Here is a 25,666-nt window from a genome sequence, read left to right as displayed (position 1 = left end):
CAATGTGTTTAGTCACATCCTCAAAAATTCAATCAGGTTCATAACATAGAATAGTACAGCACAATAGAAGCCCTTCAGCCCACAATGTTGTGCCGACCCTTAAACCCTGCCTCCTATATATACCCCACCTTAAATTCCTCCATATACCTGTCTATAGAACGTAGAATAGTATGACCTGCCTTTGACAAAGTCATGCTGGCTATTCTTGATCATATTATGCCTCTCCAAATGTTCATAAATCCTGCCTCTCAGGATCTTTTCCATCAACTTACCAATCACTGAAGTAAGACTCACTGGTCTATCATTTCCTGGGCTCTCTCTGCTCCCTTTCTTGAATAAGGGAACAACATCCACAACCCTCCAATCCTCCGTAACCTCTCCCGTCCCCATTGATGATGTAAAGGTCATCGCCAGAGGCTCAGCAATCTCCTCCCTCACCTCCCACAGTAGCCTTGGGTACATCTCATCCGGTCCCGGCAACTTATCCAACTTGATGCTTTCCAAAAGTTCCAGCACATCCTCTTAACATCTGCATGCTCAAGCTTTTCAGTCTGCTGCAAGTCATCACTACAATCACCAAGATCCTTTTCCATAGTGTTACATACCCCGTAACTGGGTCACTTACCAGCAAAGATAGAGAGGTCCGTTGAAGTCTGATGGTACTATTTTTAACAGTATTATTGATAAAAATACACAAAAATAATATCAGTGCAAACATACAGATAACATACGTCGTCAATACTAAATCTAAAAGTGCAGGTATAATAAGAATCAAGAAGAAATAGCTCTATCGTTGTCTAGGGGATAATGTATTGTCCGATGGAAATATAAAAGTCACTTTAGTTCATTCAAGCTGTAGGATGCAGCTTTTTTGTTTGGAGAAAAAGACAGGTTTAACTTGCCTGTTCCTTTTATGATGTCAATTCTTCGAGAGTCGTTGGGAGTTGGTTTCCCCGTTGGTAGCTAAAAGCCGTTCTTCCGTGGTAAAGGCTACCGGTTCCGGGGCAAATGGAACCGAACGCACGTGGCCTCCTCCCCCACCGGCTTCTGCTATTATGGGATCGCTAGTGTTTCTTCTGGTGCGTCTGAAGGGGCTGTTCCCACAGACCCTCTTTTATCCTGACTCACAGGGTCTCAGACGTCAATCAGGTTGGGGTGAGGCAATCCCTCCCTCAACCAGCCCACCTTGCCTGAGGGCTTCCAGGTAGCACAGTATTGCAATATAGAAGTCTGTCTCCAAGAGACAATGGCCGCATCCCGTAGCTTTATATCGCCGGGGGGACAAGACATTCCGCACGTCTCTCTCTCATTTCCTGGGTCTCCTGACCCAAATCAATAGTGATCTTGCGATTCTCACAAAGGAGGGGGCTACCCCGCACCCTTCGGCCCCTCAGAGCTGTGGTACATTCATAACACCCCCTTTCTTCAAAGCTTTTTCACCAGCGGTGAAAATGAAGTAGTACAGAGTCTTACAGGATTGTAGAATCTTACAAAAGCTTTTCACTACAGAGTAATTCAATTCAGCATCTAAACAGTTAATGATTGCAGTGTCACTTCCTTTAATACCTTACCATCTTGTACCTTACTAAAGTCTTGTAGCATCAGACTTCAATTTAATAACCACCTATTTTTATTTCTTTCCTCCAGCAAACAAAAACTAAGGAGTTGTGATCTTAGCTTACGTGTATCTACAAAAGTTCATGCAAATACTAATCTTCCTGTTGCTTTCAAACTTAACAGGCAGGCTTCCATGGGGTTGTCTTTATTATTCACATGCTTTGTCGAAATCCCGTAAAACCGGCTTTTGCTATTTAAAAATCGCGTCCCCATTAACCGTCGCCTCTTTTCCAGTTAGTTCCCACGGGGGGAGCTTGGGTACCCTGGCGAAATAAGCTCTTGCCCACTTCTTTCATAGGAGTTATTTTATCAACATCGTGTCCGAAACTTAGATCATCTTCTGAATTTCCACACAATTCTTTAATTTTACACAGGTTGCTAGCCCTCTCTTCAGGACCCTTCAGGCTATTAGTTTTCAGTTTGAACTCTTTGTTCAAGCAGCATTTCAAATTCTGCCTTTTCACACCACACTCTGGAATAACAATAGCATGGGGGGCCCCGTCATTTCCAACTTACTCTGTAAGCGATCCGCAGGTTTTAAATTTTCTTCATTCGATTTGGGAACTACATAGTTCCCGCTTCCTTCAATAATAATATTTATCTCCCCACTTTTGGTCTCCACATTAACTTTTAACCCACCTTCGAGCACACCCACCTGGGAACTCTCACTTCCAACTATAACCAAGGTTAACCCTTTCTTCACTGAACCACGTCTATCTGACCCACAAGGACGGCCTTCCCTTTCAACAGAATCAAATACCTCAGACTTTTTCTGAGCTCCGGTACTAGGTTCATACCACGTGCATCCACATCTTGGACACACTCAAACGGGACATTTTCCTCTTTCAGGCTTTCAATACCCGTACCCGGTCCAAATTCTAATTTCCCCGATTCTCCCAGCTACTCTCTGGGCAACTCCCTTCCAAAGTAACCTCAACCCCGCGGGCTGAAACAACCTCATCTGCCAATCCAACAGACCTTTTCAAGGTAAGGGCACCCTTTTCATCTAGGACTGCCCTCATTTCATTATCGGGAACACCTCTAGCATTTTCAACTTCTTCAAATAGTTCTGCCAACCCAGACCAATCATCCAGGTCCAACCCTGGACCTTTTAACAGCTCTAGCTGTTTCTCATCTTCATCTTCTGCCTCTAGAACTTTTCTCCTCGCTAAGGGCAGGTCTACCTCCTCTCCCTTACTCTCTTTCACTTTACTACTCTTCGTTTTACCACCCTCTAAACCCTCGTGGTATGGGGTTGGTAAAAACGTCTCGGCCAAATTGGAACTGGCCGGATTTAAACTGCTCCCTTTCTCAGCTGCCTCTCTTGACATGCTGCGAGTGATCGCGCCTGCGGGATAGATCTTGGAATCTAGGGGCGGGGCCGCAACACTCACCGGCCGGTTGGTCATCGTCATGGCTGCCCAAACCTTACCACCTGCTAAATCATTACAGAGAAGGACGTCCGCGTCAGTTCTCAGGAATTCTTATTGCACCCCTATTTCAACTGGTCCAGACACCAGCTCACATTCCAGAATGACCTTATGTAAGGGCACCATTTCTGTCCCTTCACAGCTACCATTCCCGTCTTGCGACCAAAATCTAGTACCTTACTGCTGATCAATGACAGCTCAGCCCTCGTGTCTCTCCAGATCTGTACTGGAACTGATAGGTCTCCCTCCCTCACAGACACGGTTCCATTTGACAGACAAGTCTTAGACCCTTCTCGTACTCTGTCTACCCGGGGCTCTCTTGTCAATTTACTGATTACCACAGCACATCCGATAGGGACTGCTGCTTTCCCTTTTCCTGTCTCTTTCCTCGGAGCAAAGCACCTAGATGCAATATGCCCCTCCCTTCCACAATTAAAACAGGTCAAGCCCGGAAATCTCTGGCCGTCTGGCCTTTCCCCCTCAACCTTACCACTAGCTCCCGGCGGGACCTCTGCCTCAGCCAGCGTACTTTCTCGATCGTTCCCACGGTCTCTCTGGGAACTTTTATTTGAGGAAAACTTTGTCTTGTGGGTTAGGGCATATTCATCTGCGAACCTAGAAAATTCTGAGATGAACTTATTCGGCTTCTCATTCAAATACATCTGGATATTCTCCGAAACGCAACCTTTAAATTCCTCAATCAGAATTAACTCCCTGAGATGCCAATAATCCTCCTCTACTATCTCTGCTGTGCACCAACGATCCAAGAGCACACCCTTCTCATAGGCAAACTCGGTATACGTCTGATTCCACCCTTTCTTTAAATTTCTGAACTTTTGTCTATACGCTTCAGGTACTAGCTCATAACTCCGGAGAATGGCCACCTTTACTTTGTCATAATCTCCTCCTCTTCCTCCTCCATGGCCAACGCCGTATATGCCTGCTATGCCTTCCCTTTTAACACACTTTGTAACAGCGCCACCCACTGATCTCTGGGCCACTTCTGATTCACTGCCACCTTTTCAAAAAGCAAGAAATAACTATCAACATCCGTCTCCTCGAACGGAGGTACTAATCTCAACTCTCGACTAACATTGAACCGCTCCTCTCGGTCTGACCCTTGATCTCTTCACCCTTGCCTTAACTTCTCCATCTCCAAGTCATGTTTCCTTTGTTTCTCTGCCTCCCCATACTCTCAGTCCTTCTCTTTTTCTTTCTCAGCTGCTTCCAGCTGTTTTAACTGAATTTCATGCTCTCTTTGTTTCTCAGCTCTTTCCTGCTCCCATTTCACCTCTAACTCCTTTAGCTGGAGCGCATGCTCCTTTTCTCTCTCAGCCCTTTCATTCTCCTTCTCAGCTGCCTCCAGCTGCTTTAACTTAATTGCATGTTCCAACTTTAATTTCTCCAACTCGAACTGAGCCGTCCCACTAGCTGGTACCTTTTCAGGGATATTTTCCAGTCCCTCAGCTGCAAACACATTCTTCCTGATATAATACTGAGTTTTTGCCCTTTGCACCTCCCACTTTTTCATTGACAACCTCGCCTCTACGAGGTTTAACCCCTTCGCCAAATTTATCAAGTCTGATTTTGTGGCCGCCTCTAGAGTCAGAGTCGGGTTTTCTATAAATTCACCCACGTCCATCTTTGCTGGTTTCCCGTCTGGCTACCCGCGTAACCAGATCCAAGTTTTGGACTTACAAGCCCGATTCACTGGCCTCCCAATTTAGTGTCAAATCCCGAGACAAGAACTTCAATTTTGTTACGTATCCCATAACTGGATCACTTACCAGCAAAGATAGAGAGGTCCGTTGAAGTCTGGCGGTACTATTTTTTACAGTATTTATTGATAAAAATACACAAAAATAATATCAATGCAAACATACAGATAATATACGTGTCAATGCTAAATCTAAAAGCACGGGTATAATAAGAATCAAGAAGAAATAGCTCTGTCATTGTCTAGGGGATAATGTATTGTCCGATGGAAATATAAAAGTCACTTTAGTTCGTTCAAGCTGTAGGATGCAGCTTTTTTGTTTGGAGAGAAAGACGGAGGTTTAACTTGCCCATTCCTTTTATGATGTCAATTCTTCGAGAGTCGTTGGGAGTTGGTTTCCCAGTTGGTAGCTAAAAGCCGTTCTTCTGTGGTAAAAGCCACCGGTTCTGGGGCAAATGGAACCGAATGCATGTGGCCTCCTCCCCCACCGGCTTCCGCTATTACGCGATTGCTAGCGTTTCTTCTGGTGCGTCTGAAGGGGCTGTTCCCACAGACCCTCTTTTATCCTGACTCACAGGGTCTCAGATGTCAGTCAGATTGGGGTGAGGCAATCCCTCCCTCAACTAGCCCACTTTGCCTGAGGGCTTCCACGTAGCACAGTTTTGCAATACACAAGTCTGTCTCCAAGAGACAATGGCCGTTTCCCATAGCTTTATATCGCGGGGGGGGACTAGACATTCTGCACGTCTCTCTCTCATTTCCTGGGTCTCCTGACCCAAATCAATAGTGATCTTGCGATTCTCACAAAGGAGGGGGCTACCCCGCACCCTTCGGCCCCTCAAATCTGTGGTACATTCATAACAATAGTGAATACTGAAGTAAAGTAATCATTAAGTACCTCTGCTATTTCCTCCGGTTCCATGCACATTTTCCCACTGTCACACTTGATAGGTCCTATTCTTTCATATCTTATCCTCTTGCTCTTCACATAATTGTAGAATGCCTTAGGGTTTTCCTTAATCCTGCCCACGAAAGCCTTCTCATGTCCTCTTCTGGCTCTCCTAAGTTCCTTCCTGTTAGCCTTATAATCTTTTAGATCTCTAACATTATCTAGCTCTCTGAAACTTTTGTAAGCTTTTCTTTTCTTCTTGACTAGAGTTATTACAGCCTTTGTACACCACGGTTCCTGTACCTTACCACAACTTCCCTGTCTCATTGGAATGTACCTATGCAGAACTCCATATAAATATCCCCTGAATATTTGCCACATTTCTTCCGTACTTTTCCCTGAGAACATCTGTTTCGAATCTGAGCTTCCAGTTTCTTGTCTGATATCGTCATAATTCCCCTTACTCGAATTAAATGCTTTTCTAACTTCTCTGTCCCTATCTCTCTCCAAGGAAAGAGAAAGAAAATAGAATTATGATCGCTACAGTGTTTCCAAAATGCTCTCCCACTGGGAGATCTGACACCTGACCAGGTTAATTTCCCAATACCAAATCAGATACAGCCTCTCCTCTTGTAGGCTTATCTACATACGGTGTCAGGAAACCTTCCTGCTGACACCTAACAAACTCCACCCCATCTAAACCCTTTGCTCTAGGGAGATGACAATCGATATTTGGGAAATTAAATTCTCCCATCACGACAACTCTGTTATTATTTCACCTCTCCACGATCTGTTTCCCTATCTGCTCCTCGATATCCCTGTTACTATTGGGTGGCCTATAAAAAATACCCAGTAAAGTTATTGACCCCTTCCTGTTCCTAACCTCCACCCACAGAGACTCTGTAGACAATTCCTCCATGGCATCCTCCTTTTCTGCAGCTGTGATTAACAGTGCCACGCCCCCACCTCTTTTGCCTCCCTCCCTACCCTTTCTGAAACACCTAAAACCCGGCACTTGCAGTAACTATTCCTGTCCCTGAGCCATCCAAGTCTCTGTAATGGCCACCACATCATAGCTTCAAGTACTGATCCATGCTCTAAGCTCATCCGCTTTGTTTACAGCACTCCTTGCGTTAAAAGAGACACATCTCAAACCTTCAGTCTGAGTGCTCCCTTCTCTATCACCTGCCTATCCTCCCTCTTGCACTGTCTACAAGCTTTCTCTATTTGTGAGCCAACCGCCTCTTCCCCAGTCTTTTCAGTTCAGTTCCCACCCCCCAACAATTCTAGTTTAAACTCTCCTCAGTATCCTTAGCAAACCTCCCTGCCAGGATATTGTTCCCCCTGGGATTCAAGTGCAACCTGTCCTTTTTGTACAGGTCATTCAAGTCCTCATAATTCTCTCTACTCCAATTAAACGCTTTTCTAACTTGTCTGTTCCTATCTCTCTCCAATGCTTTTGAGGCCCTGCTTCTCAACTTCCTTCCTAACTCCCTGTAGTCTGTTTTCAGGACCTCCTCCCTTTGCCTACTTATGTCGTTGGTACCAGTATGTACCACGACCTCTGGCTGTTCACCTTTCCTCTTCTGATGGATAGGGGAATCAAGGGATATGGGGACAAGGCAGGGACTGGGTATTGATAGTGAATGATCAGCCATGATCTCAGAATGGCGGTGCAGACTCGAGGGGCCGAATGGTCTACTTCTGCACCTATTGTCTATTGTCTATATCGTGGACATGGTCAGAAACATACCAAACCCTGGCAGTCAGCCATCTGAGTTTCTTTCCTGCGTCCACAGATTCACCTGTCTGACCCCCTAACTTTTGAGTCATCTATTACTGCTGCCTTCTTCCTTTCCCTACCCTTCTGTGCCAGAGGTGTGGCCACTGATGCTTCCCAGGTAGGGTGTCTCCTCCCCACCCAACAGAACTCAAACAAGAGTACTTATTGTTAAGCAAAATCAGCCACAGTGGTAGTCTCTCGTATCTGACTTTTGTCCTTCTATCTCCTGACAGATAAGTGCTATCCACTTATCTGTTTCTCAAGGCCCCAGTGCCCTCTCTTTGGTTTTTATGTTGACTTCGACTATTCTTGTTAGCGTCATTTGTGTCACCCTATCTTTAGAATACTTCTTTTTTGGAATATATCTATCCTGTGCCTTCTGAATTGCTCACAGAAACTCCAGCTGTTGCTGCCCTCCTGCTGGAGTTCACTCAGGTGAATAAATGTATTGGTGAAGGTGAACCAGTTGGATTTCTGCTTAATTAAGAAACAGAGAACTTTCCACCCCTTCAATGTGGAATGGACATGTAGAAAGATTGTGAAAATGAGTCAGTCATGACCAGGACATTGGAAGTCATCCAAGTGGAGATGCCATGGATGTAAATGGAAGTGACTGGACCAGGAAAGAAAGGCAAGAAGGGGAAAGAGCAGGCTGTAATATTAACCATATAACAATTCCAGCACGGAAACAGGCCATCTCAGCCCTTCTTGTCCATGCTGAATGCTTACTCTCACCTAGTCCCACTGGCCCGCACTCAGCCCAGAACCCTCCATTCCTTTCCTGTCCATAAACCTATCCAATTTTACTGTAAATCACAATACCGACCCTGCCTCTACCACTTCTACTGGAAGCTTGTTCCACACACCTACCACTCTCTGAGTAAAGAAATTCCCCCTCATGTTACCCTTAAACTTCTGCCCCCTAACTCTAAACTCATGTCCTCTTGTTTGCATTTCCCCTACTCTCAATGGAAAAAGCCTATCCACGTCAACTCTATCTATCCCCCTTATATTTTAATTACCTCTATCAAGTTCCCCCCTCAACCTTCTATGCTCCAAAGAATAAAGACCTAACTTGTTCAACCTTTCCCTGTAACTTAGGTGCTGAAACCCAGGTAACATTCTAGTAAATCTTTTCTGTACTCTCCCTATTTTGTCGATATCTTTCCTATAATTCATTGGCCAGAACTGGACACAATACTCCAAATTTGGCCTTAACAATGCCTTGTACAATTTCAATATTACATCCCAACTCCTATACTCAATGCTCTGATTTATAAAGGCCAGCATACCAAAAGTTTTCTTCACCATCCTATCCACATGAGATTCCACCTTCAGGGAGCTATGCACCATTATTCCTAGATCATTCTGTTCTACTGCATTCTTCAATGCCCTACTATTTACCATGTATGCCCTATTTGGATTATTCCTACCAAAATGTAGCACCTCAGACTTATCAGCATTAAACTCCATCTGCCATCGTTCAGCCCACTCTTCTAACTGGCCTAAATCTCTCTGCAGGCTTTGAAAACCTACTTCATTATCCACAACGCCACCTACCTTAGTATCATCTGCATACTTACTAATCCAATTTACCACCCCATAATAAAGTTAATAAAGTAAATATTAACTTTACCAGACAACCATCCTTGTGGATCTAAAGCAGGAGGTAGAAACAAGTGTGTGTGATGCAGGGGCTCTATGAGGTTAGAAGATCTTCTGAGAAATTGAGGTCTCTGACAATATGAAAGTAATTGGCATCATGGACCAGAGGGCGGTATGAAGATGTGTGTCAGAGTTGATGTTTTGCCTCGGTGAGCTAGAGCTGAGTTCACTAGAGCACAATCACACCTGCCTCTTCATGGTAATATCAGGGTCACTGCTTGCAGAGTGGAGTGTTGCAGTTAGAGGGGAGCAATTAGAGTAAGTGAGATCTGTGGAAAAATGAAGCTGATCAGTGTTCCATTCAGAGCAATGAATAGCTCTTAAGGGGGCAGAAGGTCAAGTCAAAAGTCCAGGAGGATCAGCTCTTTTCAGATGCTGGAGAAAGGGTTGATCAAACCAGAATTCAATGGCATTTTCAGCACAGAATTTAGCAGGTATGCTGAAGGGGGCAGGGTTGGCGAGAATTAGGCCTCTGCTGAGCACGGATTGTTCAGGGTCCGAGAAAGGAAGGTCAGAATGGATAGTGAAAGTGATGCAAGAGTTGGAGTTGGGTCAGGGAAGATGAATGAGAGAAAGTCAGGATAGATAGGGGACTCAAGAGCTGCTGAAATTTGTGATCTTCAATGCCTGAAAATAAGGAAACAACTTGTTACTATGTGCAGTGAAGGAAAAAGTGGGACAGAAGAACCGTGGTAGCTTTGAGAAAGTTATGTCAGTGCTGTCCCAGAGAGAGAAAGATCAAAATATGAATGTAGATAGCATTATTCCTCACCTTGACCCAGAATTTCCATAAAAATAATTAGGTGATAGAGGTAGAAGCAGGACAGTTACTCAAATGGTAAATTGACAATTGGCTATTCCCACTGTGTATTAGTGAAATAAGTATTGAGCTCCAAGTGAATCTGTGCCAGAAAGACAGCTTTTTTTAGATAATGAAGTTATGCTCACAGGGAATTGCTAACTCTGCACTCATTATACTGATGGTTTCAGAGCGACAGTACTGTTTTTTCTCTGCTGGAGTAGTGGTTGTTAGCAACAGCTTCAGTTTTAACATTTTGGATTTCCTTTCCCTTGTTTATCAAGCATTGAAGATATTTATCCTGACAAAAAACACGATTTTGATTCTGGGATTGGAAGTGACAATGGGGATAAACACCTCTCTGCAACAGAAGTAAGTATTTTCAATATATTAAAATGTTCATTTGACAGATAAAACTTAAAAAGTTATGTGAATTTTTAATAGTTTCACTGATGGCATTAATACGTAGACAGAACAATAGTCAGTGGTTCTCTTATCTAACTTGTGCTTTTAGCACTAAATCTCATTTCACTTTAAGTTACAAGTCTGTAACCATTATATGAAACTATTGTAGCAGAATATCATTTTATGCCAGCTGGACCAGAATAACAATCCAGATTGTAAAAGACCCGTAAGTCTTACAGACAGTCAGCAGTACCTTGGATTTTCTGATATCTTACTGTAAGCAGTGAGTAAGGGAGTTATTTCTAATAGCTGTATGCCAGTACCATTTTCTCTTTTATATCTAACAATTTTAACTATTTCTGTCTCAGCTTTGAAAAACAACCTATGTTTGATAAGGAAATGGAAGCCTGACTATTTGGCTGGGCTGCCTTGACTTTTATGTCAGATTTTGGTGTTTTCATTAATTGATGTTATGACAATTAAAACTGCTGCAATAAGATGTACTGAAAATCTGCGCCTGAATTGAGAGGTTGCAATAACTGGTGCTTATCATGTGACTGAATAGTTGATTGAAATTATTTGTACTACGATAGATATTCTTGGGGACTGATTAAAAGAATATATGATTTTTTTTATGTGGAATAACAGCAACTTAGAAAAGCCAAGTCTGATCTAAAGCCCTGGAATTCTTTTGCAACCTTGTTCGAGCTCAAGGTTATTATTAAGAAAACATACAATTTCTTAATATAATCTGCTTTTCTAAATTGCTGTTATTCCACACAAAAAAAACATTAGTTGCAGTTTTATCTTCTGCTATCACATGCTTAAATTAAGAATTTACCAGCTGAGACATCACAGGAAGTCAATACAAATTTAATTAAGTGTAAACCATTGGTAGATTTCATCAGTCTTCTTGCTTGGAATGTTCACCAATTAAATAAGCTGTGTGCAGAAATAACTTGTATAAAATATTTCATCCAAAACTTAGCTGCATTGTTTTAGCTTGAAATGAGGTCATAGAATCTTTGATCACAGAAACAGAAACTTCAGCTCACCAGGACAAATGACCATTACATCCATCTGGCCTAGGGCTTTCCAACCTGGGGTCAACAGACCCCTCTGCTAATGGTAGGGGTCCAAGGCATAAAAAAGGGTTGGGGACCCCTAATCTACACTGATCCCAGTAACCTTCATTATGTCTATAGCCTTCTATGCTTTAATGCTTGCCAAGATGCTTTTCAATATCGTGAGAGTATTTGCCTTCACCATCTCCTCATGTCATATGTTCCTGATTTCAACAAATCATTGTGTGAAAAAATTGCTCCTCAAATCTCCTTTAAACATTCCACCCTCACATTAAACCTATGTCACTTAGACACCACCACTATGACTTATGAAGACTTTTTATAAACACAAGAAAGGAAAGATGTGTAAAATCGTGTAAAAGCATAATCTGGAAATATTCTTGAAGTAATGATAGCTAACTCATGCATGTATAATACCATAAGACATTGGCCACTTGGCCTATCGAGTCTGCTGTACCTTTCCATCATTGCTGATTTTTTTAATCCTTTTTAACCCGATTCTTGCCTTCTCTCTATAACCATTGATGTCTCAACATCCGCTTCAAATATAATCTATGATGGCCTTCACAGTTATCTGTGGCATTGAATTCTATGGATTCATCATTCTCTGGCTAACGAAATTCCTCATCATCTCTGTACTAAATAGATGTCCCTCTATTCTGAAGTTGTGCCCTCTGCTCCTAGATTCACCCACTGTAGGAAAATTCTATCCACATTCATTCAGTCTAGGCCTTTCAACTTCTGATATCGTCCCTCATTCTTCTTAACTCCAGTATTATATATTCAGAGCCATTAAATGCTCCTCATTTGTTAACCCTTTCATTCCTGGGATCATTGTCACAAACCTTCTCTGGACCCTATCTAATGCCAGCTCATCTTTTCTTAGGTCTGGGCCCAAAACTGCTCATAATACTCCGTGTGGTCTGCCCAATACCTTATAAAGCCTCAGCACCACATACTTGGTCTTATATTCTAGTCCTCTTAAAATGAATGCTAACATTGTGCTAACATCGACTCAGCGTGCAAATTAACCTTTAGGAAATCTCGCACAAAGAATCCCAATTCCCTTTCCATCTCTGATTTTTGAATTTCTTCCCTTTTAGAAAATAGTCTAATCCTTTATTTAACATATTGGATACAACAAGGTCTTTTAAGAGACTCCTGGATTGGTACATGGAGCTTAGAAAAATAGAGGGCTATGGGTGCGTGTCCTGGGTAATGGGGTTCATATATTATGTATGCTGCCTTTTGAAGGTGTCCTGGATGCTGGGGAGGCTATTGCCCAGGATGGAGCTGGCAGAGTTTACAAGTTTCTGCACCTTTTTCTGATCCTGTGCAGTGGCCCTCCATGCTAGATGGTGATTCAACCAGTTAGAATGTTCTCCACAGTACATCTATAGAAATTTGTGAATGTCTTTGGAAGGAATTGACTTAATGCCAATTCTCTACCAATTCCTAATGAAACTCCTTCTTTGTAATTGCAATGATACGTTGGGCCCAGGATGGATCCTCGGAGATGTTGATACCAGGATCTTGAAAGTGCTTGCCCTTTTCACTTTTGATCCCTCAATGAGGAGGTGTGTGCTCCCTCAACTTCCCCTTGCTGTAGTCCACAAGCAATTTCTTGGTCTTTCTGATGTTGAGTACAAGGTTGTTGCTGCGACATCACTCAAGCAGTTGATCTATCTCACCCTCCACGTCTCCTCATCACCATCTGAATTCCTGCCAACCGTAGTTGTGTCTTTGGCAAATTTATAAATGGCTTTTGAGCTGTGCCTAACCATACATTCATAAGTGTAGAGGGAGTAGAGCAGTGGGCCAAGCATGCATCCTTGAGGTGTACCAGTGTGGATTGTCACTGAGACAGAGATGTTATTTCTGATCTGCATAGATTGTGGTCTTCTGGTGAGAAAGTCAAGGATCCAGTTGCAGATGGAGGTACAGAAGCTCCAATTTAGGAGCTTGTTGATAAGAACTGAGAGTATCTTTGTGTTCGGTGCTGAGCTGTAATCAATAAACAGCAGCTTGGCATAGGTATTGCTACCCATAGATATTCATGGGTATTCATGTATGATTGAATGACAATTAAACTTGATCTTCTTTCAGCCACAACACAGTGATGGCCACATCATCATACCTGCCAATCTTTAACTGTGTGACAAGATCAGTACCTTCATTACCTTTTTTGATTTTGCCCCCATGTTCTCTTCAACTCATCCTACTGACTTAAAATTTTGCCCTATCATCCTGTCCTTCCTCACTGTCTCACTACATCCGATACCATCATCCGATAAAGTGTATAAGGGAGGTGAGAGTGGATATCGGACTACTTGAAAACAATGCTGGAGAGGTAGTAATGGGGGACAACAAAACAGCAGACACACTGAATAAGTATTTGCATCAGTCTTCACTGTGGAACACACTAACAGTATGGTGTAAGTCCTAGGGGTTGGGGCCATGAAGTGTGTGAAGTTACCATTTCTAGAGTCTTGGGAAACTGAAAGGTCTAAGGGTAGATAAGTCACCTGGGCCAGATGGTGTATACCTCAGGGTACTGAAAGAGATGGCTGAAGAGATCATGGAAGCATTAGTAATGGTCTTTCAAGAATCACTAATTCTGGAATGGTTCTGGAAGACACTCTTCAAGAAGAGAGGGAGGCAGAAGAAAGGAAACTATAGGCCAGTTAGTCTGACCTCTGTGGTTGGAAAGATGTTGGAGTTGATTATTAAGGATGAGAATCAGGGTACTTGAAGGCACATGATAAAATAGGCCATAGTCAGCATGGTTTCCTCTGCTGGAATTCTTTGAAGAAGTTAGGACAGACAAAGGAGAATCAGTTGATGTTGTGCACTTGGATTTTCAGAAGGCTTTTGACAAAGTGCCACACATGAGGCTGTTTAACAAGCTATGAGCCCATGGTATTACAGAAAAGATTCTAGCAGTGACTGATTGGCAGGAGGCAAAGAGTGGGAATAAAGGGAGCCTTTTCTGACTGACTGCCAGTGACTAGTGGTGTTCCACGGGGATCGGTGTTGGGACTGATTCTTTTTACATTATATGTCAATGATTTGGATGACAAAATTGATGGCATTATGGCCAAGTGTGCAGACAATATGAAGTTACGTGGAGGGGCAAGTAGTTCTAAGAAAGTAGAGAGGATATAGAAGGTCTTAGACAGATTAGGAGATTGAGTGACAAAATGGCAGATGGAATACAGTGTCAGGAAATGTATGGTCATGCACTTTGATAGAAGAAATGGAAGGGTTGACTATTTTCTAAATGGAGAGAAAATCCAAAATATGAGGTGCAAAGGGACTTGGGAGTCCTCGTGCAGGATGAGTCTATGGTGAGGAAGGCAAATGCAATCTTAGCATTTATTTCAAGAGGGTTAGAATATAGAAGTGAGGATGTAATGTTGAGATTTTATAAAGCACTGGTGAGGCCTCATTTGGAGTATTGTGAGCAGGTTAGAAAGGACATGCTTAAACTGGAGAGGGTTCAAAGGATGTTCTCAAAAATGATCTCAGGCTGGTCATATAAAGACTGTTTGATGGCTCTGGGCCTGTATTCACTGGGATTCAGAAGAATGAGATGTACTCTCATTGAAACCTATTGAATGGTGAAAGGCCTTGATAGAGTGGATGTGGAGAGGATGTTTCCTATAGTGGGGAGAGTCGTAAGACCACAGGACACAGCCTCAGAATAGAGGGGCATCCTTTTACAATGGTGATGAGGAGGAATTTCTTTAGCCAAAGTGATGAATCTTTGGAATTCTTTGCCACATGCAGCTGAGGAGATTGAATTTTTACGTATATTTAAGGAAGATGTTGATAGATTCTTGATTGGTCATGGCATGAAGGGATACAGGGAGAAGGTATGAGATCGGGGCTGAGAGGAAAGTTGGATCAGCCATGATGAAATGGCAGAGCAGACTCGATGGGCCAAATGGCCTAATTGTGCTCCTATATCTTATGATCTTACAGTCTTTTCCTGCCCTGAGTATGTGCGTTTAAAGTGAGAAGAGGTAAAGTTAAAGGAGATGTGTGGTCCAAGTTTGTTTTACACAGAGAGGCTTGTACATGGAGCGCGCTGCTCGGCATAGTGGAATCAGATACAATAGTGCTGTTAAAGAGCCTTCTTGATAAGGATGTGAATATGAAGGAATTGGCAGGATGTGTTACCTGGAGGCACAAGAGATTTAGCTTTGATTTGAGACCATGTTCAGCACGGTCATCGTGTGTCTGAAGTGTTCTATCTAATAAGGTAGTCAGTACCAGAATGCAGCATTGCCAGGGTAATGTAACATTCGTGCACCTTAAATACCAGGCAATTATTGTCCCCATCAAGAGCAGGCTTAATTGTGTCCCTTTGATAATAGACAATAGACAATAGGTGCAGAAGTAGACCATTCGGCCCCTCGAGTCTGCACCGCCATTCTGAGATCATGGGTGATCATTCACTATCAATACCCAGTCCCTGCTCTTGGAAGTCCATTGGGAATGTCGAGTCGGGTCATCTCTTCTTGTGGTCCTGGCGCTTTTGATCGAGGTCCTTCAGCCACTACACTTCAAATGTTCTCGTGCCTTTGTAGACTGCCAGATGCCAGGCATTATGATCTTTGGCCAATGACTCCCAACCAGTCATGGGGATATCGTATATCTAGAAGGACATTTTCATGCAATCTTTATAGCACTTTGTGGGGCCTCCTTGCTTTCTGGTGCCATGGGCCAGCTCGGAAAAGAATACCATTTTTGGAAAGCGGTTGTCTTCCATCTGGACCACATGTCAAACACATCAGAGTTGCACCTTCATGGTCAGTGCCCCTGTGCCAGAGGTCTCAGACCTTCGTAGCACTTTTGTGGTGAGGACTCTGTCTTACCACGAGAAGTTCATGATCTTGTGAAGGCATCGCAGGTGGAACTGGTCAAGTATCTTGAAGTACTTGTGGTATGGGGTCCATGTTTCACAGTCATACATCAGAGAAATCAGGACGACTGTTCTATAGACTACAAGCTTGGTCTTCACCCTGATGCCATCTTCACCCCACACTCATGTTCCTAGCCTGCCAAAGGATGCCCCAGTGTCTGCAAGTCTGAGATCTCTCAATCTAGACTGCAAGAGGAGGTGAGGCAGTTTCCCAAGTAGGTGAAGGCATCAGTATTGTTGAGTTGTGTGCCTTCACTCTCAATTCATGGTTCTGTAAAGTTGGTACGGGGTGCGGGCTGAAGTAGAACCTCTGTCTTCTGAACTTCTGGTAAGATGGCGATAGTTTATTTGCTTAAAACGGTCGCTCTGTTTCATTTCTTATCTCTGCACTCCTTATCTCCTTTTTTTCTACTCCAGACTGTTAAATTTTTGGTTCTCCTACCTGCCTGCGAATACGTCTGTCCTACAATGGCCTCAAAGCTCCCTAAATCTGGGGAAAAGAAAGCCTCTGCAACTGCGACTGTCTCTGGTTCCTCTGCTGAGATTATCTCCATTTTGGAACAGCACTGCCAAGAGATTATATCTGAATTTAAGTCTGAATATAAGTCTTCTTTCATTTCGTTGGAGTCAAAGTTGGATCAAATTAATTCCAAAGTGGAGGATCATGCCGAATGTCTCTCTCATCTCAAGTCAGCTACCAAAGATTTAAAATGTCGTGTTCAGCAGCTGTCTGTTCCAATTTGAGTGAACATAACACCAAGTTAATATCCAAAATAACTGATCTTGAAGGTTGGAGCAGACGTTATAATCTACGAATCCTCGGTCTGCCAGATAGTATCGAAAGTGGATGTCCTGTTGAATTTTTTTCCTCTTTACTCTGTGAGATTTTTTGGAAGGATATTCTTCAAACCCCACCCGAGTTAGACAGAGTCACTGTACATTTCTGGCCAAGCTCGAGTTGGGCTCTAGGCCATGCCCAGTTATTCTCTGTATTCATCGATATCAGGTGAAAAACCTTTTGATCATGGAAGCATGTTGGAGAGGAAACTTAGATTACAAGGATCATTCTATCCATATCGTTGAGGATTATGCTCCTCAAATTCTGAGGCTGCATGCTGAGTATAAAGAAGTTATGAAAGAGTTTTACAATCATGGATTACTGCGTTATCCAACCCACCTCCGAATAACTCTTAGTACTGGGGACAAAAGCTCAGAAATTTATCAAAAGTCTCCCTGCCATTTCAACTCCTTCAGACTCGGTCTTTATAGTTTCTCGTGGGTAGGCTACTCTGGATTATTACTTTAATACTTATTGATGGAATTGTTTATCTTTTCTTTATGTATAATTTTATTTCGTAGTGCATAAGTTCTCTGGTTTTTGAATTGTTAATTAAACGGTGTTTATGATGATATTAAGAAACTGGAAGTTGGTTTTTGGGGTGGTTATTTTTCTGAAGAGCTTGCTGCTGTTTTTTGGTAGCTTTCTTGTTCTGGGATTTGAGGGGGTGGGGAGTGCCAACACCATTTATAGAACCTTTAGTTATTCTTTGTTACTCAGGACATTTTTTGTCCTGATTCTCTTGTTTTATACTTTTGCCCCAGAGTTGTTATTTGAATGTTTGATCTTGTTTATACCTACTACCCTTTATGTTTTATTTTAAATGACAGTGTTTTATTTTAAATGAAGCCCATTGAATCTTATAAGCTGGAATGTTACGGGATTAAACCATCCTGTTAAAAGAAGGAAGATGTTTTCACATCTTAAGCGGCTCAAAGCTTACATTGCTTTTTTGCAAGAAACGCATAATCGTAGTTTTGATAATCCTCGTCTTATGTCAAGGTGGGTGGGACAGTACTTCTATTCTGCCTTCCCGGCTAAAGTCAGGGGGTGTCTCAATCCTTATTAATCAAAATGTTCACTTTGAGCTTCACAACAAAGTATCTGATACAAATGGTCATTTTATTATAGTTTCTGGGAAACTGTATAATACTAGGGTAGTCTTGGTTAACCTGTATGTTCCCAATTCGAATGATGTGGAGTTTTTTGATTTTTTTTCTCTTTATTGCCTGACTTGAGTTTATATTCTCTTATATTGGGTGGTGATTTTAATTGTTGGTTAGATCCAGTTTTGGATTGATCGCCCTCTGTTCCTAGACTACCTAGTCAATCTGCTTTACCCATTCACTCTTTTCTTTCTAATTATAGTATCTCTGATGTGTGGCAATTTTTCCATCATACTGAGAGAGATTATTCCTTTTTTCATATGTCCATCATACTTTTACTAGAATTGATTATTTTTTAATGGATGACCAGCTGATTCCATCTGTTCGCTCTTGCGATTATCAGAGTATATTGATTTCGGATCATGCCCCAGTTACCCTGTTTATAAATTTTCCTGGTTTCCCTCAAATGAATAAACATTGGTGTTTTAACTTGACCTTGCTGTTGGATAATGGTTTTGTAAAATTTATGAAGGACCAGATAACTTCTTTTTTAAACACTACACGTCATCTGAAATTTCATCCCAGGTCGTCTGGGATGTCATGAAAGCATATTTGAGGGGTCAAATAATTTCATATACTGCGAATCTGAAAAGAAAGACCTATTTAGAGTGATTAGATTTGATCAGTCAGATTAAAGCAACAGACCAACTATATGCCCAGACCAAAAATCCCGAACTGTACAAGAAGCGAGTAGAACTTCAAACTAAGTTTGACCTTATTTCCACTCAACCAATTGAATGTCAGCTTCTTGAAAGCAAGAGCCGATTTTATATTCATGGTGATAAATCTGGCAAGATTTTAGTCAACCAACTAAAGCTAAACAACAAATTACAAATATTCGAATGGGAAATGGAACACTACTTCGAATCATTATGAAATTAATGGCACATTTAATACTTATTATTCTCAACTTTATACCTCTGAATCTTTATATGATAGTATTGTGGTGACCCACTTCCTAGCGCACTCGAACCAGCTCACAAATAGCCAGCGCGCCGGCATAAAGGCCAATCCCAAAAGGGCGCCAAGTCTGCATCACCAGCAAGGGGAAAAGCCCATGCGCAGGACAGGACTGTGTATATGTGCCCCCTACAGCATCCGCACCTGGGGAGGGTGGGATCAGGAAGGCTCTAAAGCGAGGCCGCGAAGTTCGAATAAAATCTCTTTTGTAACCGGAGTTCATCGACTACGTGTCGTTATTTCAGCGCTGTGTGTAGCACACCGCTACAATTGGTGACCCTGATGGCCCAAACGATATTTGGGCCGAAGATGAACGACGCCGCATCTGTTCATGCAGTTTCGTTGAAACTGCCAAGCTTCTGGATGCTGCGACCTCACCTATGGTTTCAGCAAACAGAAGCCCAATTCCACATTTGGCAGATAACCTCGGAGGACACACGTTACTTCTACGTGGTGAGCTCCCTCGACCAGGACACAGCAGCTCAGGTTGAGGAGTTCATACTGTCTCCCCCAGCGAATGGCAAATACACGGAATTCAAAGCCCTGCTCATAAGGACTTTCAGACTCTCACGGCGCGAGCGAGCTGCCCATTTACTGCACTTGGATGGTTTGAGAGACAGACTGCCATCGGCTTTAATGAATGAGATGCTGTCCCTGGCTGGAGGACACAAGCCCTGCCTCATGTTTGAGCAGGCATTCCTGGAGCAGCTGCCCGAGGACTTCTGCCTGCTGCTGCCCGACGCGGATTTCAGCAACCCCCGGAAGGTGGCAGCCCAGGCGGACTTGCTGTGGAAAGCCAAGAGGGAGAGTGGGGCGTCTGTTGCAGAGATCACCAGCAGCAGACCAGACCAGGCCCGGCAGCAGAGCCCACTAACCCCAGAGGCAGGGGTGTGACCAACGAACAATGATGTTTCTACCACCAGCGGTGGGGCGCAGAAGCCCACTGCTGTAGCCCACCCTGCAAGTTCCCGGGAAACGCCAGGGCCAGCAGCCGCTGATGGCTACGGCGGCTGGCTATCGAGATAGCCTCCTGTATGTGTGGGTCAAGCGGTCGGGACGCCGTTTTTTGGTCAACACTGGAGCTGAGATCAACGTCTTACCTCCGACGAGTTACGACACCTGCAACAGGGCACCGGGTCCCACCCTGAGGGCCGCAAACGGCAGCACAGTAAGGACCTACGGCAGCACAGTAAGGACCTACGGCACCCGTAAGGCTGCAGTTCAGCTCCAGCCAGTTCATGTGGGATTTCACACTGGCCGCCGTAGCCCAAACGCTCCTGGGCGCAGATTTTTTGCAGTCTCACAGCCTCCTGGTCGACCTGCCGAGGCAGAGACTGGTCCACGCCGAGACCTTTCAGACGTTCTCCCTGGGTGAAGCCCAGTTGCCAGCCCCACACCTAGACTCCATCACGCTGTCTGACAACGACTTCACCAGAGTCCTGGTGGATTTCCCATCGGTTCTGGCACTGCAGTTCAAGGCAGCCATGTACAGCACCACATCCTGACACAGGGACCACCCCTCCACGCCCGTGCTAGAAGGCTTCCCCCGGACAAGCTCCAACTGGCGAAGGAGGAGTTCAAGAGAATGGAGGAATTGGGGATCATACAGTGGTCCGACAGCCCCTGGGCCTCCCCCCTGCAGATGGTGCCCAAAGCATCAGGGGGCTGGAGTACCATGCAGCGACTACTGCAGACCGCTACCCTGTGCCACATATTCAGGACTTTGCAGCAAACCTGCACGGCGCACAGATCTTCTCCAAGGTAGACCTCGTCCGGGGATACTATCAAATCCCGATGCATCCTGATGACGTCCCCAAAACGGCACTCATCACCCCTTTCGGCCTTTTCGAGTTCCTCCGCATGCCGTTCGGCCTGAAGAATGTTGCACAGACATTTCAGCGGTTAATGGATGCGGTGGGATGCGACCTGGATTTCGCTTTCGTCTATTTGGATGACATCCTCATAGCCAGCAGCAGTCGTCAGGAGCATCTGTCCCATCTCCGTCAACTCTACGCCCAACTGAGTGAATACGGCCTGACAATCAACCCGGCCAAATACCAGTTCGGGCTCGACACCATCGACTTCCTGGGCCACAGGATCACTACAGACAGGGCAACCCCTCTGCCCGCTAAGGTAGACGCAGTCTGCCATTTCCCCTGACCCACCACAATCAAAGGCCTTCAGGAATTCGTGGGTATGTTAAATTTCTACCACCACTTCCTCCCTTCAGCTGCCCGAATCATGTGCCCCCTGTTCGCCCTGATGTCGGGTCCGGGCAAGGACGTTACCTGGGACGAGGAGTCCACCACCACTTTCATTAAAACGAAAGAAGCCTTGGCAAACGCCGTGATACTAGTGCACCCCAGAATGGATGTCCCTACCGCCCTCGCAGTGGACGCATCTAACACAGCAGTTGGTGGGATGCTGGAGCAACTCATCGAGGGTCGCTGGCAACCCCTGGCGTTTTTCAGCAAACACCTGCGACCACCCGAGCTCAAATACAGTGCTTTTGACCGGGAACTGTTGGCGCTATACCTGGCAATCCGGCACTTCAGGTACTTCTTGGAAGGCAGGCCCTTCACCGTGTTCACAGACCACAAACCGCTTACCTTTGCGTTCACGAAGGTGTCTGATCCCTGGTCGTCCCGCCAGCAGCGCCATCTGTCCTACATCTCTGAATACATGACAGATGTCCGGCATGTCTCGGGAAAGGACAATGTCATGGTGGACACACTCTCTCGCCCTACCATTCATGCCCTTTCCCAAGGGGTAGACTTTGAGGCGCTGGTGGAGGCGCAGCAGGCAGACGAGGAGATCCCTAGTTACAGAACTGCAGTCTCCGATTTGCAGCTCCAGGCCCAGGTGAGAAGACCCTGCTCTGTGACGTCACCACCGTCCCGTTGTCCCGGCAGCCTGGCGGCGGCGCGTTTTCAACTCCATTCATAACGTAGCACGCCTCTCCATCAGGACAACCATCCAGATGGTCTCCAACAGGTTTGTTTGGCATGGACTCCACAAGCAAGTCAGTTAATGGGCCAAAACGTGCATGCACTGCCAAACAGCCAAGGTGCAGCGGCACACCAAAGCTCTGCCGCAGCAGTTCCACCCCACCCACCGGCGTTTCGACCACATACATGTGGATATCGTGGGCCCCCTGCAAGTGTCGCGAGGAGCATGGCACCTCCTCATAATCGTGGACCGGTTCACAAGATGGCCAGAGGCGATCCCGCTCACCGACACAACCTCCGAATCTTGCGCCCGGGCACTGATCGCCACCTGGATATCTCGCTTTGGTGTACCTGCCGACATTACCTCCGACAGAGGCGCCCAGTTCACCTCCAGCCTGTGGTCAGCTATGGCCAGCTTTTTGGGGACAATTGCCTACCACCCACAATTGCCCACAGTCGAACCCACAGCGTTTCCACCGTCACCTAAAGTCGGCTCTCATGGCCCGCCTGAGAGGACCTAACTGGGTGGACGAGCTTCCCTGGGTCCTACTTGGAATCTGCACTGCGCCCAAAGACGATCTGCACACCTCGTCAGCCAAGTTGATGTACAGCGTCCCAGGGGAGTTTATACCAGCCCCAAGGGGGCATGATGAAGAACCCGCAGCAGTCCTGGGCAGATTACGCGAGAGGCTCGGCAACCTGGCCCCCATACCCACTTCGCAACATGGGCAGAACCCGACCTGCAGAACTGTAAGTTTGTGTTTGTACGAAGGGGCGGACATCAGGCACCGCTACAGCGGCCCTACGAGTGGCCGTTTACGGTGATCAGAAACAACGGGTCCACATTCGTGCTAGATGTTGGGGGGAGAGAGGAGGTTTTCACGGTGGACCGCCTCAAACCGGCCCATGTGGACGTGGCGCAACCGGTCGAGTTTCCAGCACCGCGGCGCAGAGGCAGACCTCCCAAACGGTCCGGCCCAGACTGTGGACATTGGGGGGTGTATCGCCGGTTCTAGGGGGCGGGTAATGTGGCGACCCACTTCCTAGCGCACTCGAACCGGCTCACAAATAGCCAGCACGCCGGCATAAAGGCCAGTCTCAAAAGGGCGCCAAGTCTGCTTCACCAGCAAGGTGCGGGACAGGACTGTGAATACGTGCCCCCTACAGCATCCGCGCCCGGGGAGGGCGGGATCAGGAAGGCTTTAAAGCGAGGCCGCGAAGTTCGAATAAAATCTCTTTTGTAACTGCAGTTCATTGACTACGTGTCGTTATTTCAGCGCTGCGTGTAGCACACCACTACAGTATCTCTGTTGAGCATTTTTTAAACAGTTTAGATATTCCTTCGCTTTCTTCTGATCTTAAAGCAAAACTCAATGAGCCATTATCACTAGAGGAAATATCCTCTGCCATTTCTGCACTGCAATTTCGTTAAATCTCCAGGACCTGATGGGTTTTCTGCAGAATTTTATAAATAATTTTCCTCACTGCTTTCATCTCAATTATTCTTAGTTCTATCTGATTTGTTTAAACATAGTAAATTGCCAGCATCATTTAACAAGGCATATATCATTCTTTTAGCCAAAAAAGGTAAAGATCCAACAGAGTGTTCTTCGCTTAGGTCGATTTCTTTGTTAAATGTCAATGTTAAAATTTTGGCTAAAGTTTTGGCTGATAGATTGGAAACATACGTTCTATTATTTCTGAAGATCAAACTGGTTTTATTAAAAATTGCCTTCCTTTTTTAATATATGGCATTTATTTAATATCTTACATTCACCCTCAATTGGGACTCCTGAATGTGTCATTTCTCTTGATGCGGAGAAAGCGTTCGATGGTGTGGAGTGAAATTTGACTTTGGGCAAGGTTTTATTACATGGATTAAATTTTTATATTCATGTCCCATCACTTCTGTTTTGACCAACTCTCAGCAATCCCAGTCTTTTAGCCTTAAGCATGGCACCGGACATGGATGTCCTTAAGTCCCTTACTTTTTGATTTGGCCATAGAGCCTTTGGCGATTGCGTTTTGTAGCTGTGCTGAATTGATGGGGATTTGGAGGGGAGGTGTTGAGCTTGAAGTTTCTCTTTATGCTGATGATCTTTTACTTTTTATATCAAATCTGACTACTTCATACCTCCAATCTTTTTACTACTTAATAAATTTAGTCAGTTTTCCAGTTGCAAACTTAATTTACACAAGAGCGAGCTCTTCCCAATCAATAGAGAAGCACAAGCATTAGTATTTCATGAACTTCTTTTAAAGTAGTTAATAATCAATTCACTTACCTTGGTATTACAGTAACAAGGAACTTCAAGGATCTTTTTTGAGAAAATTTTGCTAATCTTTTAAATTCTATGAAACAGAGTTTGACACAGTGGTCACCCTTGTCCATGTCTCTGGTGGGTTGAATTAATGTTATTAAATTGTATATCCTTCCTAAATTTTTATACTTATTTCAATCTTTACCAATTTTTATTTCTAAAGCTTTTTTTTTGATTTGTTAGATTCTGTTATTTCGTCCTATCTATGGAAGGGCAAAAGTTCCAGACTTAATAAAGCTCACCTTCAGAAATCTAAAAAGGAAGGTGGTATGGCCTTGCCTAACTTTCGTTTATATTATTGGGCAGCCAGTATTCATTGTCTTACTTTTTGGTCCTTCTTTCATAATCATTTTGACTGCCCAAAATGGGTGACAGTGCAGTTGAACTCTAGTAAGGATCTCTCATTTTTGAACTTCTTGGATCCGCACTTCCTTGTCACTTGCCTAGACTAATTGTTAATCGTCTTATTAGACATACTCTGAGAATATGGGCTCAGTTCAGAAAATATAATGGCCTTCATGGTTTCTCTCTCTCTAGCCCTATTTTACACAATCATCTTTTCCTACCTTCTATGCAAGCCTCAACATTTCATGGTTGGTATAGAAAGGGCATTAGGCACTTTGAAGATCTTTTCATAGATAATTGTTTTGCAACTTTTCAACAACTGTCTGTAAAGTTTAACCTACCTAATACTCATTTCTTTAGATATCTTCAAATTAGACATTTCATTAACCCTTTAATATCAATATGAGATGCCCGAGAAAAACATTGTGGACCTGTTTCTTTTTATTAATCCATTGGGTAAAGGTTTAATGTCTACCTGGGAACATAATTTAAATATTTCTTTATCTGATGTAGTTTGGGTTTAAATTCTTAAGTCAGTTAACTCAACCTCTTTATGTGCTCACCACTGTCTTTTGTAGTTTAAGGTTGTACATAGGGCTGATATGTCTAAAACTAAATTATCGCAGTTTTATCCTGACATTAGTCCCGTTTGTGACAAGTGTAAAGGGGGCAAGGCTTCTCTTATTCATATGTGCTGGGCTTGTCCTAGTCTAGAGAAATTCTGGAGAGAAGTTTTTTTAACTTTATCCCATATTTTTAATTGCCACTTAG

The 25,666-nt window shown here is 44.1% G+C and overlaps 1 protein-coding gene across 7 annotated transcripts in view; it reads left to right on the top strand.

Annotated features, from left to right (window-relative positions):
• Nucleotides 1–25,666, top strand: part of lrch1 (leucine-rich repeats and calponin homology (CH) domain containing 1) — a 484,761-nt gene that overhangs the window by 282,778 nt on the left and 176,317 nt on the right. For all 7 annotated transcript variants that reach the window (XR_009511715.1, XR_009511716.1, XR_009511714.1 and 4 more), the window contains one exon: nt 10,185–10,272. Coding sequence is in view for 2 of the 7 variants with exons in the window: in XM_059967693.1 (XP_059823676.1) it covers nt 10,185–10,272 (88 nt within the window). In the remaining 5 variants the exon portion in view is untranslated. The remainder of the gene's footprint in view (nt 1–10,184; nt 10,273–25,666) is intronic.

This window comes from Hypanus sabinus, chromosome 4 (assembly GCF_030144855.1).
Source record: "Hypanus sabinus isolate sHypSab1 chromosome 4, sHypSab1.hap1, whole genome shotgun sequence".
NCBI lineage: Eukaryota > Metazoa > Chordata > Chondrichthyes > Myliobatiformes > Dasyatidae > Hypanus > Hypanus sabinus.
The sequence above is the reverse complement of the archived record's forward strand: the minus strand, read 5'-3'. Positions and strand labels throughout refer to the sequence as shown.